This window comes from Natator depressus, chromosome 18, assembly GCF_965152275.1.
Source record: "Natator depressus isolate rNatDep1 chromosome 18, rNatDep2.hap1, whole genome shotgun sequence".
In the NCBI taxonomy this organism is placed as follows: domain Eukaryota; kingdom Metazoa; phylum Chordata; order Testudines; family Cheloniidae; genus Natator; species Natator depressus.
The window spans coordinates 1,160,747-1,181,860 of record NC_134251.1 but is presented as its reverse complement, the minus strand read 5'-3'; the positions used below and the strand labels follow the sequence as shown (position 1 = coordinate 1,181,860).

Genomic DNA, 21,114 nt, shown 5'->3' with positions numbered 1-21,114 from the left:
GGAAAATGTCATACTAGACATTCCCCTGTTTAGGCGTCCATGGATTGCTTTAGCCCCTTTTAGCCACAGCATCACACTGGCAGCTCATGTTCAGCTGATCATCCCCCATGATCACGGGCGCCAGAAGGACTGCAAGAGTGTGGGACCAAGCTCCCCTCAATGGTCTGACCCTCCTAAATCCCCAAACCCCTCCCCCACAATGGCCTGGCTCTTCCAGATCCCCAGACCTGTCCCGACGGCCTGTATGAGAGCCCAGATGCTGGTATGTGGTTCAGTGCAAAGCGGGATCTTGGTGCCAACCAACTGGGCCAGGTCATTGCATGCTCCCTCCCAGCCAGGTTTTAAAGGGCCGGGGAGACAATGGCCATTTGGGTGCTGGGACCTTTGTAGAAGTTGAGGGGCCAAGGTCAAAGTGGTGGAGGAATTAATACTTAAATATCCCACAGAGAGCACATATGTTTCTTTTATTAAAAAGTGGGAGGCCATGGCCCACTGTCCCCCCCGCTCCACCCCGGTTCCGGCACTGGTGACCATGACCCCAGATTATTTTCAGAGTCACTGCTGCCTGGGATCGAGCCTCCATTCTCTAAGTGTGACCGGCATTCTTTGTTGGTAGATATAGACATTTATGTTCAGCCCTGTTAAAGTGCCTGCAGAACCAAAGCACTGAGCACTTGGTATCAAAGATCCCATGGGACTATTCACATAAACTGGATCATTATTGCTGGTGTCCTGGATACACTGCAGTTGGCAGTAGTAACTACGTTCTTCCTACCTACATTCCTTCAGTTTAATTTGAGGTGGTGTTCTCCTTCCCTGCCTGTCCTAAAATGTTGTGCAGTTTTGTAGAGAGTGGCTGCCGCGTTCCTCCCCAGAGGGGGTGAAAGGAATCCTGTGTATACCTGTATAAAGCACTGTCGGATGTACTGGGATTAACTGCTGCTATTTCTGACATGTGGTATCATGACGCACACGGACTATATGTGATACCTTGAGTCACTGCAGTTCCTGTGGCTTCGTTCTCTGGCTCCATCTGTCACAAGCAGCACCAGACTAGCCAGGGGACCTGTGTTTCCCTTTCATTTGTGCCAGTGAAACACACTGGCTCTGGTCGCCATGTCTCGCAGGCAGGAAATTCATTCCTGCAGCCTGCTAATTGCTATAATTACCCTCACCTGGCTAATAGCACACAACTACTGCTGGCACTTCCCTTAAAGAGACTGTAATCCAAACAGCTGCTGCCTCTGATTCGAAGTATTCGGAATGACTTATGTTGCAGGGGTGCCCAGAGGTCCCTGCCAAGAGCCAAGGCTCCTTTTGCTGGGCTGTACCCCACAGCAAGCCAGTCCCTGCCCCACAGGGCTTCCAGTCCACACAGACAGAGGGTAGGAGCAGTGTGGGGATGGGACTTGGGCAGTGACAGCTGGAAATGAAACCCCAGGGCTGTGATGTCTGCCCAGGGGATTCTCTGTTGTGGCTGCTGGATCCACACTGCATCAGAAACTGGGTCTTGTGGATTCAGTTTCCAGGCCCGCGCTTGAATGTCCACAGTGCATTGTAAAGCTGGGCTTACAACAGCAGGACGCGGGTCTGAGCCATGTGAATGCATCCACACTGCACTGTGCAGACCTTCTGACTCCGGGTTGCGGCTTGAGCTGTGACCACACTGTGCAAAGGCAGGACTTGGACCCAAGTCGCAGCAGGACTTGGGCTCTGACCCTGTGCGTCCCCCTGGCTCTCGCTTCCTGAGTTAGACAGATTTGTGTGTGGACGGGAGGGGGTTTGGCACAAGCCGCAGTCTGAGCCCTGGTTTACAGCACAGTGTAGCTGGGGTGCTCTCTGGCTGTCCGGCCCACATACCCAGGCTGTGCTGCCTTGTCACCCCATCGGGGAGCCCTGTCTGGACTCCACACGCGTGGGCGGGCTGGCTGCCTGCACGTCAGGCACGATTCAAGCAAGCTGCCGAGAGGGGAAAGAGATTTTTGTTTCGTTCGGTGAGACCCCCATCACTTCCAGGCTGGGTCGTGGCTGCCAAGCCTTGAGCAGATGCCAGAGTCAAGAGAGTGGAGCTCCCCTGGCAGAGCAAACACCGCTGGATCCTGAGCTAAGCAGAGACACGGGGTAGCATGGGTCATCACTGATGCTCCGGGCAGCTGGGGACAGCAAGACGGGGCAGGGCCAGCCTGGCTCTTACAATCCCAGCCACAGAAAGGCTCCGACAAGCCCAAGTCCCTCGCGTACCGCTGCTTGTGTCAGCCACGCCAGCATGGGACAGGCCACCGTTGGGTGTCATGGGTGGAGGCTGAGTGCAGGACCTCAGATCTGAAAGCATGAGTCCCTACAGCTGGAGCTGGCGGCCCAGCTCACCTAGCCGGTGCCAGTAGCAAACGCATAAGCCACTGCGTGTGGTGCTAGCACTTGAGGAGGCCGAGAGCTGCCCTGGCACCTAGGATGTGCCTCGTGTTGCTACAGCACCTGCCATCAGAGGATCCCAGAGCACTCTGCGAAGGGGGATTGGTCCCTTTACCTGAGAGGGGAAACTGAGGCACTGAAGGCTGCATGTCACCCACGTCAGCGGAGAGCTGAGATGATGACCTTGGGCTCCTAGCTCTAAGACTCTGGCAGGGGCACTAGTGCATCCTAACTCTCGAGGGGTGGGGGGTGGCTCTGGATCAGTGGGGCGGGACGGGGGAGGGAGCACTGGTGGCTGGCTGACCTAGTGCAGTGGCTTTCAAACTTTTTTTCTGGTGACCCAGTTGAAGAAAATTGTTAATGCCCGTGACCCAACGGAGCTGAGGATGAGGGGTTTAGGGTGTGGGAGGGGGTCAGGGTTGGGGTGTGGGGGTGAGGGCTGTGGGGTGGGGCCGGGAATGAGTGGTTCAGGGTGTGGGAGGGGGCTCTGGGCTGGGGCTGGGGATTGGGGCGTGGGGATGGGGCACGGGATTACCTTGGGTGGCTCCCAGTCAGCGACACAGTGAGGATGCTAAGGCAGGCGTCCTGCCACCGCAGACCACGCTGCACCCTGGAAGCGGCCAGCAGCAGGTCCAGCTCCTAGGTGGAGAAACACAAGTGGCTCCATGTGACTCCCCCCCACAGGCACTGCCCTCCCCTCCCAGTTCCCATTGGCTGGGAACTGGCCAATGGGAGTGCGGAGCCAGTCCTCGGGGTGGGGGCAGTGCACGGAGCCCCGTGGTCCCCCCGCCTAGGCACTGGACCTGCTGCTGGCCGCTTTTGGGGCATAGCGCGGTGTCAGAACAGGTAGGGACTAGCCTGCTTTAGCCGGGCAGCACGGCCGATGGGACCTTTAATGGCCCGGTCGGCGGTGCTGACCAGAGCTGCCGCGACCCAGCGCCTTCCATTCCACGAGCCAGTACTGGGTCACGACCCGCAGTTTGAAAACCACTGGCCTAGTGGGTGCTGCTCCCCGGTACCGAGGGCTGTGTGTGAAAGCAGCCTTGGTCTGATATTCACATGACACCTGAGCAGTAGTGCTGAGAAAGTTGCTGCCCCTCTACCCCGTGACGCAGCAGGGAATGGGGCAGATTTGACCTGGGAATGTTGCAGGGGAGTTTCTTTGGGGATGGGAGACTTCTCTTGAGGGAAGATACCTGAGCCTGTAACCTGAGCCAGGAGGAGGTTTGGGGCAGGGTGACACCTTCTGCCTGGGAAACTGGACAAAGGCTGGAGGAGGAGCTGGGGGGAGGCTGGGTGAGACGGCTGGAGGGGTTTCCAGTTTTGGGGAATTGGCTGGGGAAGAGGAGGGAGCCCCAAGGCTTGGGTCTAATCTCCCTGTCCCCCAGAAGGGCCTGACTAAGGGATCCTGTTTATGCCTGCAAGCTCTGGTTTGAACTGTGTTCCTGTCGTCTCTAATAAACCTTCTATTCTACTGGCTGGCTGAGAGTCACGGTGAACCGCAGGAAGTGGGGGTGCAGGGCCCTGACTCCCCCTCACTCCGTGACAGCTGGTGGCACAGGTGGGATCTACAGGTGGAATGGCACAGGTGTGGACGGCGCTTCCTGTAGTAAGTAACTGGGGAGTAGTAAATGAAGGGGAATTGACAGGGACCAGGCGTGCTGAAGATTCAGAGAGGAGTGGTTTCGGGGAGTGGAGGATCTATGCTTATCCCCTGGGAGTGTGTGACTGGTGAGAAGGACTGTTGCAATAACAAGGTCCCCTTGGGCACTACGGTGAGCAGTCTCAGTGGCGGAGGAGTCTGTGGCTTGACCCTGGGAGGGAGGTGGTGACCTGGAGAAGGGCTGGCACCCTAGGGGTTCCTCCTGGAAACTGTGGGGAGCTGCGAGCACAGAGGCCTGCAAGTGGCCAGCTGGAAGATGTATAATAAGCACCTTAAGAGCGACCTGGTGGAGCTGTGCAGGCAGAGGGGGCTGTGCATTGGGAGGCTCATCAAAGAATAGCTGATTGCCCAGCTGGAGGAGGAAGATTGCTTGGAGGAACCGATCTCTGTCTCTGAGGGAAGCAGCCTGGCAGATGCAAGGCAGGCCCCAGTGCCTGACCTGGCTGGGAGGGGTCAGACTGCTACTGAGGGCATCCTGAGACCCCTCCTACCTATGCCTAGGGGAGGGGCTGGGAGTAGCCCTGCGAATACTGAGGGCACCCTGACCCCTGCAGCAGGGGATCCTCCTGGTGGAGCTCCCCATCCCTGGAGCTGAGGTGGCTGGAATGGGAGAGGGAGATAAAACTGGTTTAGGTTGGATATTAGGAAAAACTTTTTCACTAGGAGGGTGGTGAAGTACTGGAATGCGTTACCTAGGGAGGTGGTGGAATCTCCTTCCTTTGAGGTTTTTAAGGTCAGGCTTGACAAAGCCCTTGCTGGGATGATTTAGTTGGGGATTGGTCCTGCTTTGAGCAGGGGGTTGGACTAGATGACCTCCTGAAGTCCCTTCCAACCCTGATATTCTCTGATTCTCTGAGAGAGCTGGAAGATTGAGAGAAGGAGCGAGAGGACCGTGAAAGGCAGCATCAGCATGAGCTGGAGGAGTGGGAAAAGCAATGGCAGCATGAGCTGGAGTTGGCCAAGCTGAGGAGCAGCGAGGCTCCGGCTGCAGTGAGTGATGGGGGAACCAGGGTGGCATGGAACTTAGATAAGTGCATCCTGGCCCATTGTAAGGAAGGGGAGGACATAGATGAATTCCTGATTGCCTTTGAGATGGCCAGTGAGTTGCACCAGGTTGCTCCTGCAGGCAGGTTCCGGTTTCTCACCCCCTTACTGGACCCCAAAGCCGTGGCGATGTACAGCCGAATGGAAGGGGCGGAGAAAAGGGACTATGAACTATTCAAAAAGGCCCTGCTACACAAGTTTGGGCTGACTCCTGAGATGTATCAGGAAAGGTTCCAGAATCAGTATAAAACCCCTGAGGTCACATATCTGGAACTGGCAACCCACATGGAGGGATATGCCCTCAAGTGGGCAGATGGGGCCCAGATGAAGGAGGACCTCGTTAAACTGATGGTACTGGAGCAACTGTATGAGCGGTGCCCACCCGACCTGAGGCTATGGTTGGAGGACAAGAAGCCAGAGAACCCACGACACGCGGGGCAGCTGGCCGATCAGTTTGTGAACAGCCGGTCAGGGGGTTGCAGGGAGGAGTCCCAAAGGATCAGGCCCACCCTGATGCAGTGAGAGCATCACCATTGACCTTCCAAAGGGGGAACATGTAGAACCCCCTCCAAAGGGGAACATCCGGCGTCAGGACCAACCGACCGGCTCGAGGGGACCAACGGGACATGAGCTGCTATCACTGTGGCCAGAGAGGCCACATACGGACCCAGTGCCCCAGGCTCAAGGACCGACTGAGCAGACCGAACCTGCACAGAGTTAACTGGGTAGGGACCCAGCCGGATGAGGGGCAGCCTTCCCAGACAAGGGGGGCTGGCAGCTTACCAACTGCTCAGGGGGAGGAGGGCCCCAGACCAGCTCCTCTGGAGGGCTGGATGCTCCAGACTCAGGGTCCTCAGTTTACAGGGTGGGCACGGGGCTGTCCCTGTGGAGCAAGTGCCTTGTTCCCCTGGAGGTGGATGGGAGGAAGGTCAATGGATATTGGAACACGGGTGCTGAGGTGATGTTGGCCCAGTCTGAGGTGGTGGCCCCAGATCGGGTGGTACCCAATGTCACAGAGTCCCTGGGTGATGCTCTGGAACTGCTCCCCATGAAGCCAGTCAGGACTCTGGGGAAGTCTCCTTTCTGGGAGCAGCCTGTCTTCAGGACACACAACTCACACAACTTCCACCTTCCTGGGTCTGACCTCGGAGCATTCAGCATCCTCTGCCCCTCCGTGTGCTTCCCACAGCAAGTCCACCCAGGCGGGGCTCCTGGGGAAGCCAGAGGGTCCTGCACCCCAACTTCGTAGTCAGATGTGACTCTCAGCCAGCCAGTAAAACAGAAGTTTATTAGACGACAGGAGCATGGTCTAAAACAGAGCTTGCAGGTGCAGAGAACAGGACCCCTCAGCTGGGTCCATTTTGGGGGGCAGTGAGCCAGACAACCACTTCTGCACTTCACTCCATGTCCCAGCCAGCCCCAAACTGAAAACTCCCTTCAGCCCCTCCTCCCCTGGGCTTTGTCCCTTTCCCGGGCCAGGAGGTCACCGGATTCCTTTGTTCTCCAACCCTTTAGCTCTCACCTTGCAGGGAGGAAGGGCCAGGCCATCAGTTGCCAGGAAACAGGGTGTCGGCTATTCTCTGTGTCCAGACTCCTGCACACATTCTGCCCTCTAGGGCTCTGCAATGATCATACACCCTTACCCCACCCCCTAGATACTTAAGAACTGCATAGGGGAAACTGAGGCACCGCCACACTATTCAGAGGAAACATTAAGAACAGTCCCACTTCGTCACACCCAACACCTACCTGACCCTGATGGGTGTGGGCAGGACCCCATTCAAGGTAAGCATGGTGAGGGTACATCTGAAATGGGGGACCAAGGAGGGCCACGAAGACGTGGGGGTGTACCACCATTTGCTCACTGAGGTGTTGATGGGGGTGACCTGGAGGACTGGCCGAGCAATCCCCAGTGCACCCTGGTTGTGACCCGTAGCCAGAGCCGGCAAGGGACACTATGCCCTGACTTTGGGGAGGGTACCTTGCCAGAGGCACAGGACCCCACCCCGGTGGGGAGGGAGTGCCCAGGGACACAGCTGAGAGAGGCTGAGGTCTCAGACCCAGCCAGCGAGAGGGAGCAGGTCCCCATCCCTTCCCCAGCTGCTGAGTTCCAGGCAAAGTTACAGAAAGATCCCTCCTTGTGGAACCTAAGGGACCTGGCCGACCTCAGGGTGGTACGGACCATGGGGAGAGGTTGCCAGGAGAGGTTCCTGTGGGAGAAGGGGTTCCTGTACCGAGAATGGGCTCCCCCAGGGGAAGTGGAGTCCTGTGGGATCAGGAGGCAGCTGGTGGTCCCCCAGAAGTATCGCCGCAAGCTCCTGTACCTGGCCCATGACATCCCCCTCGCAGGGCACCAGGGAATCCGGCGCACCCGGCAGAGGATGCTACAGAACTTTTACTGGCCTGGGGTCTTTACCATGGTCCAGCAGTATTGCCGATCCTGTGACCCCTGTCAGAGGGTGGGGAAGGCCCGGGACAAGGGGAAAGCAGCTTTGAGACCTTTGCCCATCATAGAGGAGCCTTTCCAGAAGGTGGCTATGAACATAGTGGGACCTCTCAGCAACACGACCCAGTCAGGGAAGAAATACATTCTGGTGGTGGTAGATTTTGCCACCCGCTACCCCGAGGCAGTGCCCTTAGCTTCCATTGAAGCAGACACCGTGGCAGATGCGCTGCTGACCATTTTCAGCCGAGTGGGGTTCCCCAAGGAAGTCTTGACAGACCAAGGGTCCAACTTCATGTCGGCCCTGCTCCAGTGCTTGTGCAAGAAACGTGGGGTCCGGGACAGCTGGGCCTCCGCATATCACCCCCAGTCCAATGGGCTGGTGGAGAGGTTTAACGGGACGCTAAAGATGATGCTGAAAACCTTCATGAACCAGCACCCGCAGGATTGGGTCAAGTACTTACCTCACCTGCTGTTCGCGTACAGGGAGGTACCCCAGGAGTCTACTGGATTTTTGCCTTTCAAACTGTTATACGGAAGGAGGGCAAGGGGGCCCCTGGACCTGATGAGCGACGAATGGGAGGGGAAGGCCACTCCCGATGGAGAGTCAGTGGTGGAGTATGTCCTGCCCCCCCGAGAGAGACTTGCTGAGGTCATGGGCTTGGCCAAGGAGAATCTGGCTGGAGCCCAGGGGAAGGAGAAGGTCTGGTATGACCACATGGCGCGGGCCCATGCCTACGCCACTGGGGATCAGGTGATGGTTCTCATCCCTGTGAGAAAAAACAAACTACAGGCCGCCTGGGAGGGCCCTTTTAAGGTTGTCAAGGAATTAAATGAGGTAAACTATGTGGTGGAGCTGTCGAACCGGGCGCACCACCGCCGGGTGTACCATGTGAATATGATGAAGCCATATTATGACAGAGGGAATGTGGTGTTGGCCGTGTGTGGACATTGGGAGGAGCAGGGAGATGACCCTCTAGTAGATCTATTCCCTGAGACAGGAGCTGGCTCCTCCCAGGAAACAGTTCCCCTCTCGGATCAGCTAACCCCAAGCAAGCTGAGATCAGGGGGGTGCTGCATCCGTACCAACAGCTGTTTTCCAACCAGCCTGGACGCACTAATCTGACTGTCCACCGGGTGCAGACAGGGTCGCATCCACTGATAAGATGCTCCCCCTTCTGAGTCACAGGGAAAACTGCTCAGGACCTGGAAAGAGAGGTCCGGGACATGCTGGCTTTGGGGGTGATCCAGCCATCTGCCAGCCCTTGGGCCTCACCGGTGGTGCTGGTCCCCAAAGGGACGGGTCAATCCGGTTCTGTGTGGACTATCAGAAGCTCAGTGCCATCACAGTATCGGATGCCTACCTCATGCCCAGGCCTGATGAGCTCCTAGACAAGCTGGGAGGAGCTTGGTACCTTACCACCATGGACCTTACAAAGGGCTACTGGCAAGTGCCGCTGGATGCAGATGCCCGGCTGAAATCGGCCTTTATCACCCCTCTGGGGCTCTATGAGTTCCTGACCCTGCCTTTCGGCCTCAAGGGAGCGCCGGCCACCTTCCAGCGCCTGATGGATCAGCTACTGAGGGGGATGGAGAGTTTTGCCATGGCGTATATTAATGACATCTGTGTCTTTAGCCAGACCTGGGAGGACCACGTGTCCCAGGTTAGACAAGTGCTGGACCGACTCCAGGGGGCTGGGCTGACCGTAAAAGCTGAGAAGTGCAAGGTGGGGATGGCTGAAGTATCTTACCTGGGCCACCGGGTGGGGAGCGGCCGCCTAAAGCCGGAACCAGCCAAGGTGGAGGTGATCAGAGACTGGCCTGCTCCCCACATCAAAAAGCAGGTCCAAGCCTTTATTGGGATGGCAGGATACTACCGAAGATTTGTGCCCCACTTTAGTGCCATCGCCACCCCCATCACTGAGCTATGCAAGAAGGGAAAGCCAGAGAAGGTGGTCTGGACCGAGCAGTGCCAGGAGGCTTTCCGGGCGCTGAAGGAGGCTCTGGTCAGTGGCCCAGTTCTGGCAAACCCAGACTTTGACAAGCCGTTTATGAGGTTCACTGACGCCTCAGACATGGGGCTGCGGGCGGTGTTAATGCAGGAGGATGAAAAGGGGGAGAGACAGCCCATCGTGTACCTGAGCAAGAAGTTGCTACCCCGGGAGCAACACTACGCAGCCATCGAGAAGGAGTGCCTGGCCATGGTGTGGGCCCTCAAGAAACTGGAGTCCTATCTCTTTGGGCGACACTTCACCATGTACACCGACCACTCTCCCCTGACCTGGCTGCACCAGATGAAAGCAGCCAATGCCAAACTCCTGAGGTGGAGCCTGCTCTTGCAGGATTATGACAAGGACGTGGTTCTTGCAAAGGGAAGTGCCAACATGACAGCAGATGCATTGTCCTGGAGAGGGGTCCTGAACTCTGGTCAGAGTGACCCCACTCAGTTCAGTCTCGAAGGGAGGAGAGATATGCCACAGTAGGGAGTGGGGCGGACTTGACCTGGGAATGTTGCAGGGGTTTCATTGGGGATGGAAGACTTCCCTTGAGGGAAGATACCAGAGCCTGAACCTGAGTCAGGAGGGGGGTTAATCATAGAATATCAGGGTTGGAAGAGACCTCAGGAGGTCATCTAGTCCAACCCCCTGCTCAAAGCAGGACCAATCCCCAACGAAATCATCCCAGCCAGGGCTTTGTCAAGCCTGACCTTGAAAACCTCAAAGGAAGGAAATTCCACCACCTCTCTAGGTTGGGGCAGGGTGAAACCTTCTGCCTGGGAAACTGGACAAAGGCTGGAGGAGGAGCTCGGGGGAGGCTGGGTGAGACAGCTGGAGGGGTTTCCAGTTTTGGGAAGTTGGCTGGGAAAGAGGAGGGAGCCCCAAGGCGTGGGACTAATCTCCCTGTCCTCCAGAAGGGCCTGACTAAGGGATCCTGTTTATACCTACAACCTCTGGGTTGAACTGTGTTCCTGTCGTCTCTAATAAACCTTCTACTGGCTGGCTGGGAGTCACGGTGAATTGCAGGAAGTGGGGGTGCAGGGCCCTGACTCCCCATCACACCGTGACACCCCCGCAATTCCTCGGGCAGTATTTGAGGATGCAGGGCCAGGGCTCAGTGGAGAGCTTGGCATGGGCTGAGCTGTGCTGCCATCTGTTACAGTGCAGGTCCGGGAGCTGGCAGGAGCAGTCTGAGTTTTCACACACCCAGGCACCAGGGGTGCAGCATGGTGGAGACCCCTGGCCGTCCAGGTGATCTGCAACCAGCTCCCTGGCTCCTCTGCACAGCCTGGGGCAGGCTAGAACAGCGAGACCTGCCCCTTGGCACGGCTCCCTTCTGCACCTGCCGCCACGCCCATAAAGTACACATGGAGCCGAGTGCCAGTGAATCGCAGCACCGGGAGAGCCAGCACTCACCTCCATGTCTCCTGGAATCCCGGGGCTGAGGGGGTGGGGGCTGGCTGCCCCACAAGAGCTCAGAGCAGCCAGGGCTTGTGTGGTGCTCGGGGAAGTGCCCCAGGAGAGCCCGAGCCCATCAGGATGGCTCGGCCACAGCCCTTCTCCTCTGGTGCGCCAGGGCTGTGCAGGAGCCCCTCGGCCGAGTACAGCTGGAACGTGAGTCTGGCACAAGGGCAGCATCTCGGGCACGCAGCGGCATCAGCGTCGGGGACCCTGGGGCCTCCAGCAGCCTCTGTCTGTCCTGGCTGGGTTTTCTCGGGTGGTGCCTACCAGTGACCCCGACCCTTGCCACTGGCCCATGCTGTGGCAGGTCTGCAGGCCAGGGCGACAGAAGGGCAGGAGGGGATGCAAAAAGCGGGTGGATGGGGCTGGGATGCGGGGGAGGCAGTGAGAAGAGCTGGCCCGGAGGGGGATTGGGTGGGTGGGAGGAGCCCCCAAACCGACGAGGGCGTCCTTTCCAGTCTAGCTGTTCCATATGAAGTTCAGGGCTCTGTGTTCCAGCCCTTCTGCCTGCTCCAGCTGGGAGCTGCTGCCAAGACAAGTAATTAAGGGCTATTGCTTGTGTTAGAAGGGAAAGTGGTTAACCCTGCACGCCTGGGGGTGAGCAGGGGCCCGCACCGTGTGTGTGCACGTGGGGTGTGTGTCCAGGAGTGTGTGTGAATGAGTTCTCAGGGGTGCACATGGGGGTGGGGGTGTGCACAGGGTGGCTGTAGGTGTTTGCATGCGGGTGTTTGAGGAGGGTGTCTGTGCACAAGCATGTTGGCAGGTGTGTCTATGTTCAGGAGTGTGTCTAGGTGCACAAGGGCGTTTATGGGAGGGAGGGGAGGTTGTGTCTCTGTGTGTGTCTCTCTCTCTCTCTCTTCCTGTGTGTGTGGATTCCTGTACGGGGCCATGTGCCTGTGTACACAGCTGTATCTCAACACAAGTGAGTGTACGTTTGTAGCTACGTATCCGCTGGGGGGCTAACCCTGCATGTGGGTATCTCAGTAATTGACAGGAGGGCCTCACCCATCTAGCAGCTCTGTCCTTTGGCGAGCGAGCTCCTACTGCCCCCACCCCCTGCTAGTGCCCAAAGAGCCGGGCACATTGGGGCTCTCCATGTAATGTGTCTCGGGAAATCCAGCCCATTGTATCCGAGCACCATCAATGGCTCAGTCAACTCCCACCTGGGACAGGCCAGAGCTGCCCCAACCCTGCAGGCTGAGGGGCGCATGGCCTAAAAGGAGGACAGCTCTCATTCCCTTTGGGACAAAGGCTGACTGGCTTGAGCAGGGAGTGTTACCCCTGGGTCACATAGCCAGCGTGATTCACTGACTGCCCCGAGATCAGACTCAGCTGGGGAGGGAGTCCCCCGGCTGTGGGGGTGTCAGCAGAGGCCTGAGGCCAGCGCAGTTAGTGAGGGCAGTGGTGGGGCAGATGTGGGGAGTGAAGGGGACAGGGGCTGGGATCTGGCTGGAATTCAGGCTGTCTCTGAGTCTCATCAGACCTACCCCTAAAGTCCTCCCGCTATCCTAGCCTGCCCCATCTGAGGCTGATGGGGGCAGCCTGGCTATCTCATGCAGGGCACTGATGGCTGCCCTATGGCAATGGGGGCTCTAGGCCTGCTGGGATTGCAGACCAAGGTCAGTGTTCCCTCTAATTTTTGACAGGCTGTGTGCGCAAAAAATTTCTTCTGTGCAAAATGTTGAGTTTCTGTGCAAATGTTTGTGTGCGCTGTGTTTCGCTGTGTGCGCAGGGTTTAGGATCTGTGTGCGCACGCACACGCACACAGCTTAGAGGGAACAGTGGTCTCGGCCCTTCGTGCTGATGCAGGCTGCTTTCTCTCTCTTGCAGACCTCAGAGTTGTTTGAGATGATCGAAAAGATGCAGGTGAGTCGCCTCCCTAGAGCTGGGCCCGTGGCTGGCTGAGCAGAGCAGAAGGAAGGAAGGAAGGTGCAATACACACTAGGAGGCACGGGGGGCACGTGGGCTCTGGTGAGCCAGCCAAGAAGTGGAGGCTGGTTTGGGAGAGCAATTACCATGTCAGCCCAGAGATCTCCCTCACAGGCCACCCCAAGCTGGGATGAGAGATCTGTCAGGGCCCCTGTGTCAGGCCCTGTGTCCCCTGGGAGAGCCCAGGGCAGGAGCAGCCCTTGGGGCTCAGGGATCGGAGGAGGCTGGACAGGTTGTCAACTCGTATTATTCAGCGGAGGCTGTCGCTGTGGCTGGAGCCTGAAGAGCTTTTAACTGAGTTTTATAGGGATTTGCTGCAGCTGGTTCAATACATTCCTGGAGGGGACGGGGCATGAAGAGGGTCTCCTCTGATGCAGCAGGTTGAGCAGAGCCGGGGAGATGGGGGTGCTGCAAACCCCAGGGTGCTTTCTGGAAAGGCCCTTTGCACTGGACTCCCATCTCTCAGGAGCTGTACAGGGCTCCCAGCCACTGCTCGGCCACCGGCCCTCCTTGCTTTTCCTGCCTCGACCTGCCAATGCCCTCACTGCTGACCCGCAGCCCCCTCAGCCCTTCCAGTTCTGGGTCCCCCTACACACAGCTCTGCTGACCCCCTCAGTGCTGACCCGCAGCCCCCTCAGCCCTTCCAGTTCTGGGTCCCCCTACACACAGCTCTGCTGACCCCCTCAGTGCTGACCCGCAGCCCCCTCAGCCCTTCCAGTTCTGGGGACCCCCTACACACAGCTCTGCCGACCCCCTCAGTGCTGACCCGCAGCCCCCTCAGCCCTTCCAGTTCTGGGGACCCCTACACACAGCTCTGCCGACACCCCTCAGTGCTGACCCGCAGCCCCCTCAGCTATTCCAGTTCTGGGGACCCCCCTACACACAGCTCTGCCGACCTCTCTCAGTGCTGACCCACAGCCCCCTCAACTATTCCAGTTCTGGGGACCCCCCTACACAAAGCTCTGCCGACCTCCTCAGTGCTGACCCGCACCCCCTCAGCTATTCCAGTTCTGGGGACCCCCCTATACACAGCTCTGCCGACCCCCTCAGTGCTGACCCGCAGACTCCTCACCTATTGCAGTTCTGGGGACCCCCCTATACACAGCTCTGCCGACCCCCTCAGTGCTGACCCGCAGACTCCTCACCTATTGCAGTTCTGGGGACCCCCCTATACACAGCTCTGCCGACCCCCTCAGTGCTGACCCGCAGCCTCCTCAGCCCTTCCAGTTCTGGGGACCCCCTACACACAGCTCTGCCGACCCCCTCAGGGCTGACCTGCAGCCCCTCAGCTATTCCAGTTCTGGGGACCCCCCTGTACACAGCTCTGCTGACCCCCCTCAGTGCTGACCCGCACCCCCCTCAGCTATTCCAGTTCTGAGTAGGCTGCTGGCAGTGGCTAAGTCGTCTAGCGGGAGCGTCTGCAGGAGCGGGCCCCAGACTGGGAACCAGGCTCTGCCCAGCGGGTTCAGCACGCGAAGCCAAGCTCTCCAAGTGAGCAGAGCTGAATGGCTTCCTGGGGCTTTGTGCCCTGGACTTGTCCCTGTCCTGATGCGCTGCACGGACACACGGCAATATGGAGAGCCTTGCAGAGGCTGCGCAGCCGCAGTGACAGCCAGCACCCCGCCCCAGCTGTGAGTTCAGGCCCCCGCTCGCAGAGCGCTCCTGCCAGGCGCTGCCACAGGTAGACACAACCCCCGAGTCCCGCCCACAGCTGCCTGCAGATCTGTGCCAAGCAGGAAGCAGCCCCCACCCGCAAAGCAAACACACACTCTGGTGCCAGGGCTGCGCTCAGGGCCAACCACTGACTCCCTCTTCCTTGTTGTCTCTCGCAGGGAAGCAGAATGGATGAACAGCGATGCTCCTTCCCACCCCCTCTCAAGGTAGGCCCCAGAGGATGCTGCATGGGGGCAGGGGCATTGGCTCTCCCTCCCCCCAGCACATTTGGGGTTACCCACTTATGCTGGGATGCCCTCTGCAGTGTCAGATGGGGCCTGCGCTCTGCACCATGCTGCGCGCTGCGGGCTGCAGCCGGCTCTGACGCCCCTCGCGCTCCGTACCGAGCGCGAGCTGCAGCTCAGCACCCACAACCAGAGGGGCTCTGACGAGAGGCAGAGAAACTGATGTGCCTCCGGCTCTGAGGGCTGCTCAGCAGGAGCTGTACAGGGTTCCCAGCCACTGCACGGCCACCGGCCCTCCTTGCTTTTCCGCCTCGACCTGCCGACCCCTCAGCGTGACCCGCACCACGCAGCTATTGCAGTTCTGTGATCCCCTCTGTACACCACTCTGCCAACACCCCTCAGTGCTGACCCGCACCCCCTGTCGCGGGGTCCCTGGGCGATGCTCTGGAACTGCTCCCTATGAAGCCAGGCAGAACTCTGGGGGAGCCTCCTCTCTGGGAGCAGCCTGTCTGCAGGACACACAGCTCACACAGCTTCCACCTTCCTGGGTCTGACCTCGGAGCATTCAGCCTCCTCTGCCCCTCCGTGTGCTTCCCACAGCGGGTCCTGGGGAAGCCAGAGGGTCCTCATACACCCTTATCCCGCCACCTAGATACTTAAGAACTGCATAGGGGACACTGAGGCACCACCACAATATTCAGAGAAAACATTAAGAACAGTCCCACTTTGTCACACCCCCTCAGCTATTGCAGTTCTGGTATCCCCCTACACACAGCTCTGCTGACCCCCTCAGTGCTGACCCACAACCCCCTCAGCTATTCCAGTTCTGGGGACCCCCCTACACACAGCTCTGCTGACCCCCTCAGTGCTGACCCGCAGCTCCCTCAGCTATTCCAGTTCTGGGTCCCTCTACACACAGCTCTGCCGACACCCCTCAGGGCTGACCCACAACCCCCTCAGCTATTCCAGTTCTGGGGACCCCCCTACACACAGCTCTGCTGACCTCTTCAGTGCTGACCCGCAGCCCCCTCAGCTATTGCAGTTCTGGGGTCCCCTCTACACACAGCTCTGCCAACACCCCTCAGTGCTGACCCGCAGCCCCCTCAGCCCTTCCAGTTCTGGGTCCCCCTACACACAGCTCTGCTGACCCCCCTCAGTGCTGACCCACAGCCCCCTCAGCCCTTCCAGTTCTGGGGTCCTCCTACACACAGCTCTGCTGACCCCCTCAGTGCTGACCCGCAGCCCCCTCAGCCCTTCCAGTTCTGGGGTCCTCCTACACACAGCTCTGCTGACACCCCTCAGTGCTGACCCGCAGCCCCCTCAGCTATTCCAGTTCTGGGATCCTCCTACACACAGCTCTGCCGACCCCCTCAGTGCTGACCCGCAGCCCCTCAGCTATTCCAGTTCTGGGGACCCCCTATACACAGCTCTGCTGACCCCCCTCAGTGCTGACCCGCAGCCCCCTCAGCTATTCCAGTTCTGGGGACCCCTCTACACACAGCTCTGCTGACACCCCTCAGTGCTGACCCGCAGCCCCCTCAGCTATTCCAGTTCTGGGGACCCCCTACACACAGCTCTGCTGACACCCCTCAGTGCTGACCCACAGCCCCCTCAGCTATTCCAGTTCTGGGTCCCCCTACACACAGCTCTGCCGACCCCCCTCAGTGCTGACCCGCACCCCGTCAGCTATTCCAGTTCTGGGGACCCCCCTACACACAGCTCTGCCGACCCCCTCAGTGTGACCTGCAGCCTCCACAGAGAAGCTGTCAGCTGTTCTGCAGCGTAGTTTGCTGTTGTGCTCAGGTGGGAAGCGGAATGAGACTATCTGACTCATTCTCCTGGTCGCCTTAGGCAGGATTTGAACCCCGATCTCCAGAGGTGACAAGCTAATGCCTTCAGATGGCAGCTCCAGCTGGGATGGGCGTCCGCAAGAGCCATCACCTTTTCCCAGGGGGCTGGCTGTAGCGTGTCCACTCTGTCTGCAGCAGCTGTGCGGGAGGCCAGTGGCCGCGGAGACGTCCCAGCTGGGCTGTTGGCAGGAGAAGGGACCGTTGATTGACAGAGCAAGCAGAGACAACAAGCACTTCAGGATGCACAGTGGGCCAGCACCGTTCATTGGCCTGACTGCATGCCACCCACAACGGCGCTCGTCAGTGTCGCTGCTGATCTGAATGTTAACCTTTAACGACGTCCAGGGGGTCACATGATAGCCTCTGACCAGTCACCTCTCTGGCTTTGTTCCTCGATCGCCTCTGCAGGGGGCTGGTGCCTAGTGGGTCTGGTGGGTCCTGCCTGCCCCATCAGGGATATTTGCTCCCCTTTCAAGTGCCTGCCAGGCCCCTTGTGCAGCACCACTTTCAACAGTGAGGCGTCCCATTATTGTGCACCACTGCAGCTCCCCTGGTGGTAGAGACCTGTCTACACTACAGCTTCCACTACCAGTGCACACCCCAAAGTGCTCTGCCCTCTGAGCTCCGCCCCCCAGGGGAGATGTGGATGCTAGGCTTTGAGACTAAGCCTCTTCTCCGTCTGGCAGGTCCTTGGAGAAAGGCCAGGCTTGGCTGGGGGGCCGGGGCCCAGGGAGGGCAGCAGCAGGCCTGGCTCTCACACAGGGCGGACTCCCCCAGTCGATGAGCCTCTGGTGTGTTTGTGTTTTTCAGACCGAAGAGGATTATATTCCATATCCCAGCGTCCATGAGGTAACGAGGGTGCCTGTGCTCTGCCTGTGTCATATTTGTGTTGCCGTGGAGACCAGAACCCGGTCTGGGGTGCTTCACATCCCCCAAGGCATGGTCTCTGCCCCAAGGAGCTTCCAGTCTAAGGAGGCAGGTGACAAAAGCAGGGTGGGGCCCGCTCTGCCCAGCCACCCGCGACTGGCATAGCAGCAGGGCAGGTCTAGAGGAGGGCAGTGGCCAGCCCAGGATGGGAGTCCCTGGGAAGGCACAGAGTGAACGGGATGAAAAAGGTGGGCGGGGGTAGGGAGTGCGGTGAGTAACGAGGAGACAAGCAGGGAGGGGCGGGCTGTTCTGCGGCGTCCCCAGCACTTGCTGATCTTCCCCTTGCTGCGCCAGACCAGTGCCTGAGCCTTGCAGCCATTGGCTGCCCCTGCCAGATCGCAGGGTACACCGGGCGCTTGTGGGGACGGTGCCAACCCACAGGGGGCACTGGGAAATCCCCCGGCTCCCCGGGGATCTCGGCGTAGCACCAGGAGGGTGGGGTTGGAGTGGAAGGGGTGGGCATGGTTACCAGGCCAGGGTACTGAGGCCAAGGCTCCATCGTGTAGGAAAAGGGCCCCAGGGTCTTTAACAACTATTAGCCTCTCTGCCCTGCCTTAGCGACTGGCAGAGGTGTCCATCTCTCCAGCAGCAGGCTGGGGCATTGCTTCAATAGAGACCAAGAGGGAAGTGCTTCCTATTGAAATTTAGCTGCCTCCCCATCAGCCAGTTCCTGCACAGACATCCTGGGCCCGACGCTGGCTGATCTCCTAGGGTGCTGCTGAGTGTCAGGCCGCTCTGAGAACAAGCTGTAGCTCTTGGATCACACTTGCCACCCAGAGCTCTTCAGGCACTTTACAGCCCCCTTTTACAAATGAGGCACAGAGAGGGGAAGGGACTTGCCAAGGTCACCCCTCAGGCCAGGGGCAGAGCTGGGAACAGACCCAAGTCTCCTGAGGCCCAGGCCAGTGCGCTAAGCACTAATCCCCGCTGTCTTGCTCTAAGGCGAGTTATAAGGTAAGAGGGTTCAGTGTACCCCTCTTTTGGAAGCCTCCTGGTGAGCCCATGAGCTGTCTGTTCCCAGCTGTGTGGGGGTGGGCTCGGATCCTAGCAGATCTCCTACACTATGCAGCATCTGGCCTGGCCAGGCTGTGGATGGGGGAGTGGGGAGTGGTGGTGATTAGCCAGTCGTGAGTACTCTTCTCCCTGATTGCCCCAGCATGGCGCTGTGGGGTGCTGTGCTCCTGGCAGCGCTGCCTTTTGGACGGTAAAACCAAGCCCCTCCGCAGTTTGCAGTGTTGGCGTAGCAGGGTTGGTCCCTGGATATTAGAGAGCCGGGTGGGAGGGGAGACCTTTCATCACCTCAAAGTGCAGGATTAGGCTCAAAGAAAGATGTTCCCCCACCCCGTTGTGTCAGTGCTCAGCCTGTGCTCCCTATGGGCCTGGTTCCTGACAGTGAGCACTGTCCTGCCTCCCTCAGTGCCCTCTCGGCTTCCCATTCCTCTGCTGTGCCCTTGGGCCCCTGAGGCCGACGAGGCGAACGCTTCGTTTGCGAAGGCCCCTGGGCTCCTTCCGAAGAGTGGTGTTTTAGAGATCCTGGGCGCATGCTCCGCAGGCTGTGTCTCCACACCAGGATCGCGGGTCAGCATGCCCCAGTGCAGTTTCCTGGCCTTCCCTCTCCCTCCAGGTGCTGGGGCGCGAGGGGCCGTTCCCCCTCATCCTGCTGCCGCAGTTCGGGGGCTACTGGATCGAAGGCACCAACCACGAGCTGACCAGCATCCCCGAAACCGTGTCGCTCCCGTCTCCAACCTCCAAGGTGAAACTGGAATGTAACCACATGGCCAGGATCTACAGGAAGCATTTCCTGGGCAAGGTAAGCACTCCTTCCCCACCCGCCCGCAGCACCGCCCGGCCCTGGCCCAGCAGGAAGATGATCCAGGCGTTCGCCATGCACTGCCTTTAGCACAGACCGGCCGTTCTCAGTCCCTTTGCTGGTGATTCCCCGACCAGACCAGTTTCCCTGGCTCCCGGTGCTTGTGGGACTCAGACTCCCTCTGGTTTCAATGGACTTTGGAGCAGGCTCATACTGGGGCTCTGCTTCATTTGCAGGCTCCGGACAGCCCACGCTGGGGCTAACCCTTGTGTTCTCTGCCCCTGGAACAACCCGGCCGAGCCCTATCAGGCCCCCCAAGGAAGCCATGTGGCAAATTTCCTGTGTGAACAGGACGGGGGGACTGGGACTGTGGGAATCGAACAAGGAAAAGAAAGGCCTTTGCCTCAACTCCTGTTTGGGGAGAGCGGCTTGGGGAAGCAATGGTGACCTGGGACATCTTACCATCGGGGGCGCCCAGGATGTCCCATTGTCAGGGCTCCTTAACACACAAACCACTGTCTGATTTCAGATCCCCCAAGAGTCCTGCCCTGCCCAGCTCCCAGTCCCTCCTCCCAGGCCTGGGACTCCCAAGCAGCTCTGGCAGTTCGCCAGCTCCCAGGGGACATGCAGCTGGGGACTAGCCAGTTTCCTGGGGCTCAGGGGGAGGGGCGGATCCTGCTAGCGTTTGGATCCAGTTTAGGGGTCTGGTTAGCCGGTGAGCTGAGGCCCCTTTAAGATGCTCTGGGGCCGTAAAGAGGCCTTTAAGGGAGCAGAAACGGCTTCCGGAAAAGCCACCCTATGCGGGGGCCTCCCTGAGCAGTATGGAGTTGGTGTCAGGGCTCTGTGCCAGCCATGCTCCCAGCCCTGGCATAGGGGGTGGATCGGGAGCATGGCTGGCATTTGCTGCTCTACAGCAATTCTCTGCTTCCCAGGGGCCCTCCACCCCACTCCAGGGGCTGGGCAAGTCACCAAATAGGGGGAGTTCAAATCTGGCTTCAGGCCTCCCCCTACCCCTCACATGCACAGAACTGGGGTACCTGAGGGCAGGTGAGGTTGGCGCCGACTCCAGTCTCTGCAGGTCGGATCACAGGATCCTGCTAGGGCTGCATGGTTGGAAGAGCAGCACTCTGTTATTGTCAGTCAAACAGGCCTAAGCCTGGGAAAGCCCATGCCATGGCCTGAGGGCCCCTGGGCTCTCCTTCAGGGTGTGAGCTGCAGTCCTGGGCTCTGTTTGTCCAAGGATCTCACGCTGTTTGCTGGAGTACTTACATGCTGTTGCTTTTCTGCACCCCTTGCTGCTGGGATTAATTTCCTGGCACCTGGCCGCAGCCTGTCTCTTTCATGAGGACTGGCCCTGAGCCATGCTAGCATGAATCACTCCTGCACCCTCCTCCAACGTCTCCCGCCCCCTGCCGATTGCATTGCTGCATCCCTTCTGCTCCTACTGTTCCAGCAGAGCATTGCGCTGGGGCCTTGTTACACGCCGTACAGCTCTGGCTGTATCCGCCCCGAGGGGTTGAAATGCTCCCTGGACTCAGCTGTCTGTCTGCACTGTGCTCCACCCCACGCCGGCAGGACTCTGGGGCCTGCGGCAGGCTGGAGCGCATTGCTGGCTGTGTCACAGTGTTCTGGCCAGCGCTGGTGTCTTGGTGGGGAGAAATGCTCTGGGGAAAGGGTGTG

At 59.0% G+C, this 21,114-nt stretch overlaps 1 protein-coding gene across 11 annotated transcripts in view; it reads left to right on the top strand.

Annotated features, from left to right (window-relative positions):
• RAP1GAP (RAP1 GTPase activating protein) overlaps nucleotides 1-21,114 on the top strand; it is a 186,946-nt gene that overhangs the window by 128,932 nt on the left and 36,900 nt on the right. For 10 of the 11 annotated variants that reach the window (XM_074933969.1, XM_074933965.1, XM_074933967.1 and 7 more), the window contains 4 exons: nucleotides 12,851-12,886; nucleotides 14,782-14,829; nucleotides 17,508-17,546; nucleotides 19,249-19,434. In XM_074933969.1, the coding sequence (XP_074790070.1) occupies nucleotides 12,851-12,886; nucleotides 14,782-14,829; nucleotides 17,508-17,546; nucleotides 19,249-19,434 (309 nt within the window). The remainder of the gene's footprint in view (nucleotides 1-12,850; nucleotides 12,887-14,781; nucleotides 14,830-17,507; nucleotides 17,547-19,248; nucleotides 19,435-21,114) is intronic. The other variant, XM_074933959.1, reaches the window with a different exon arrangement.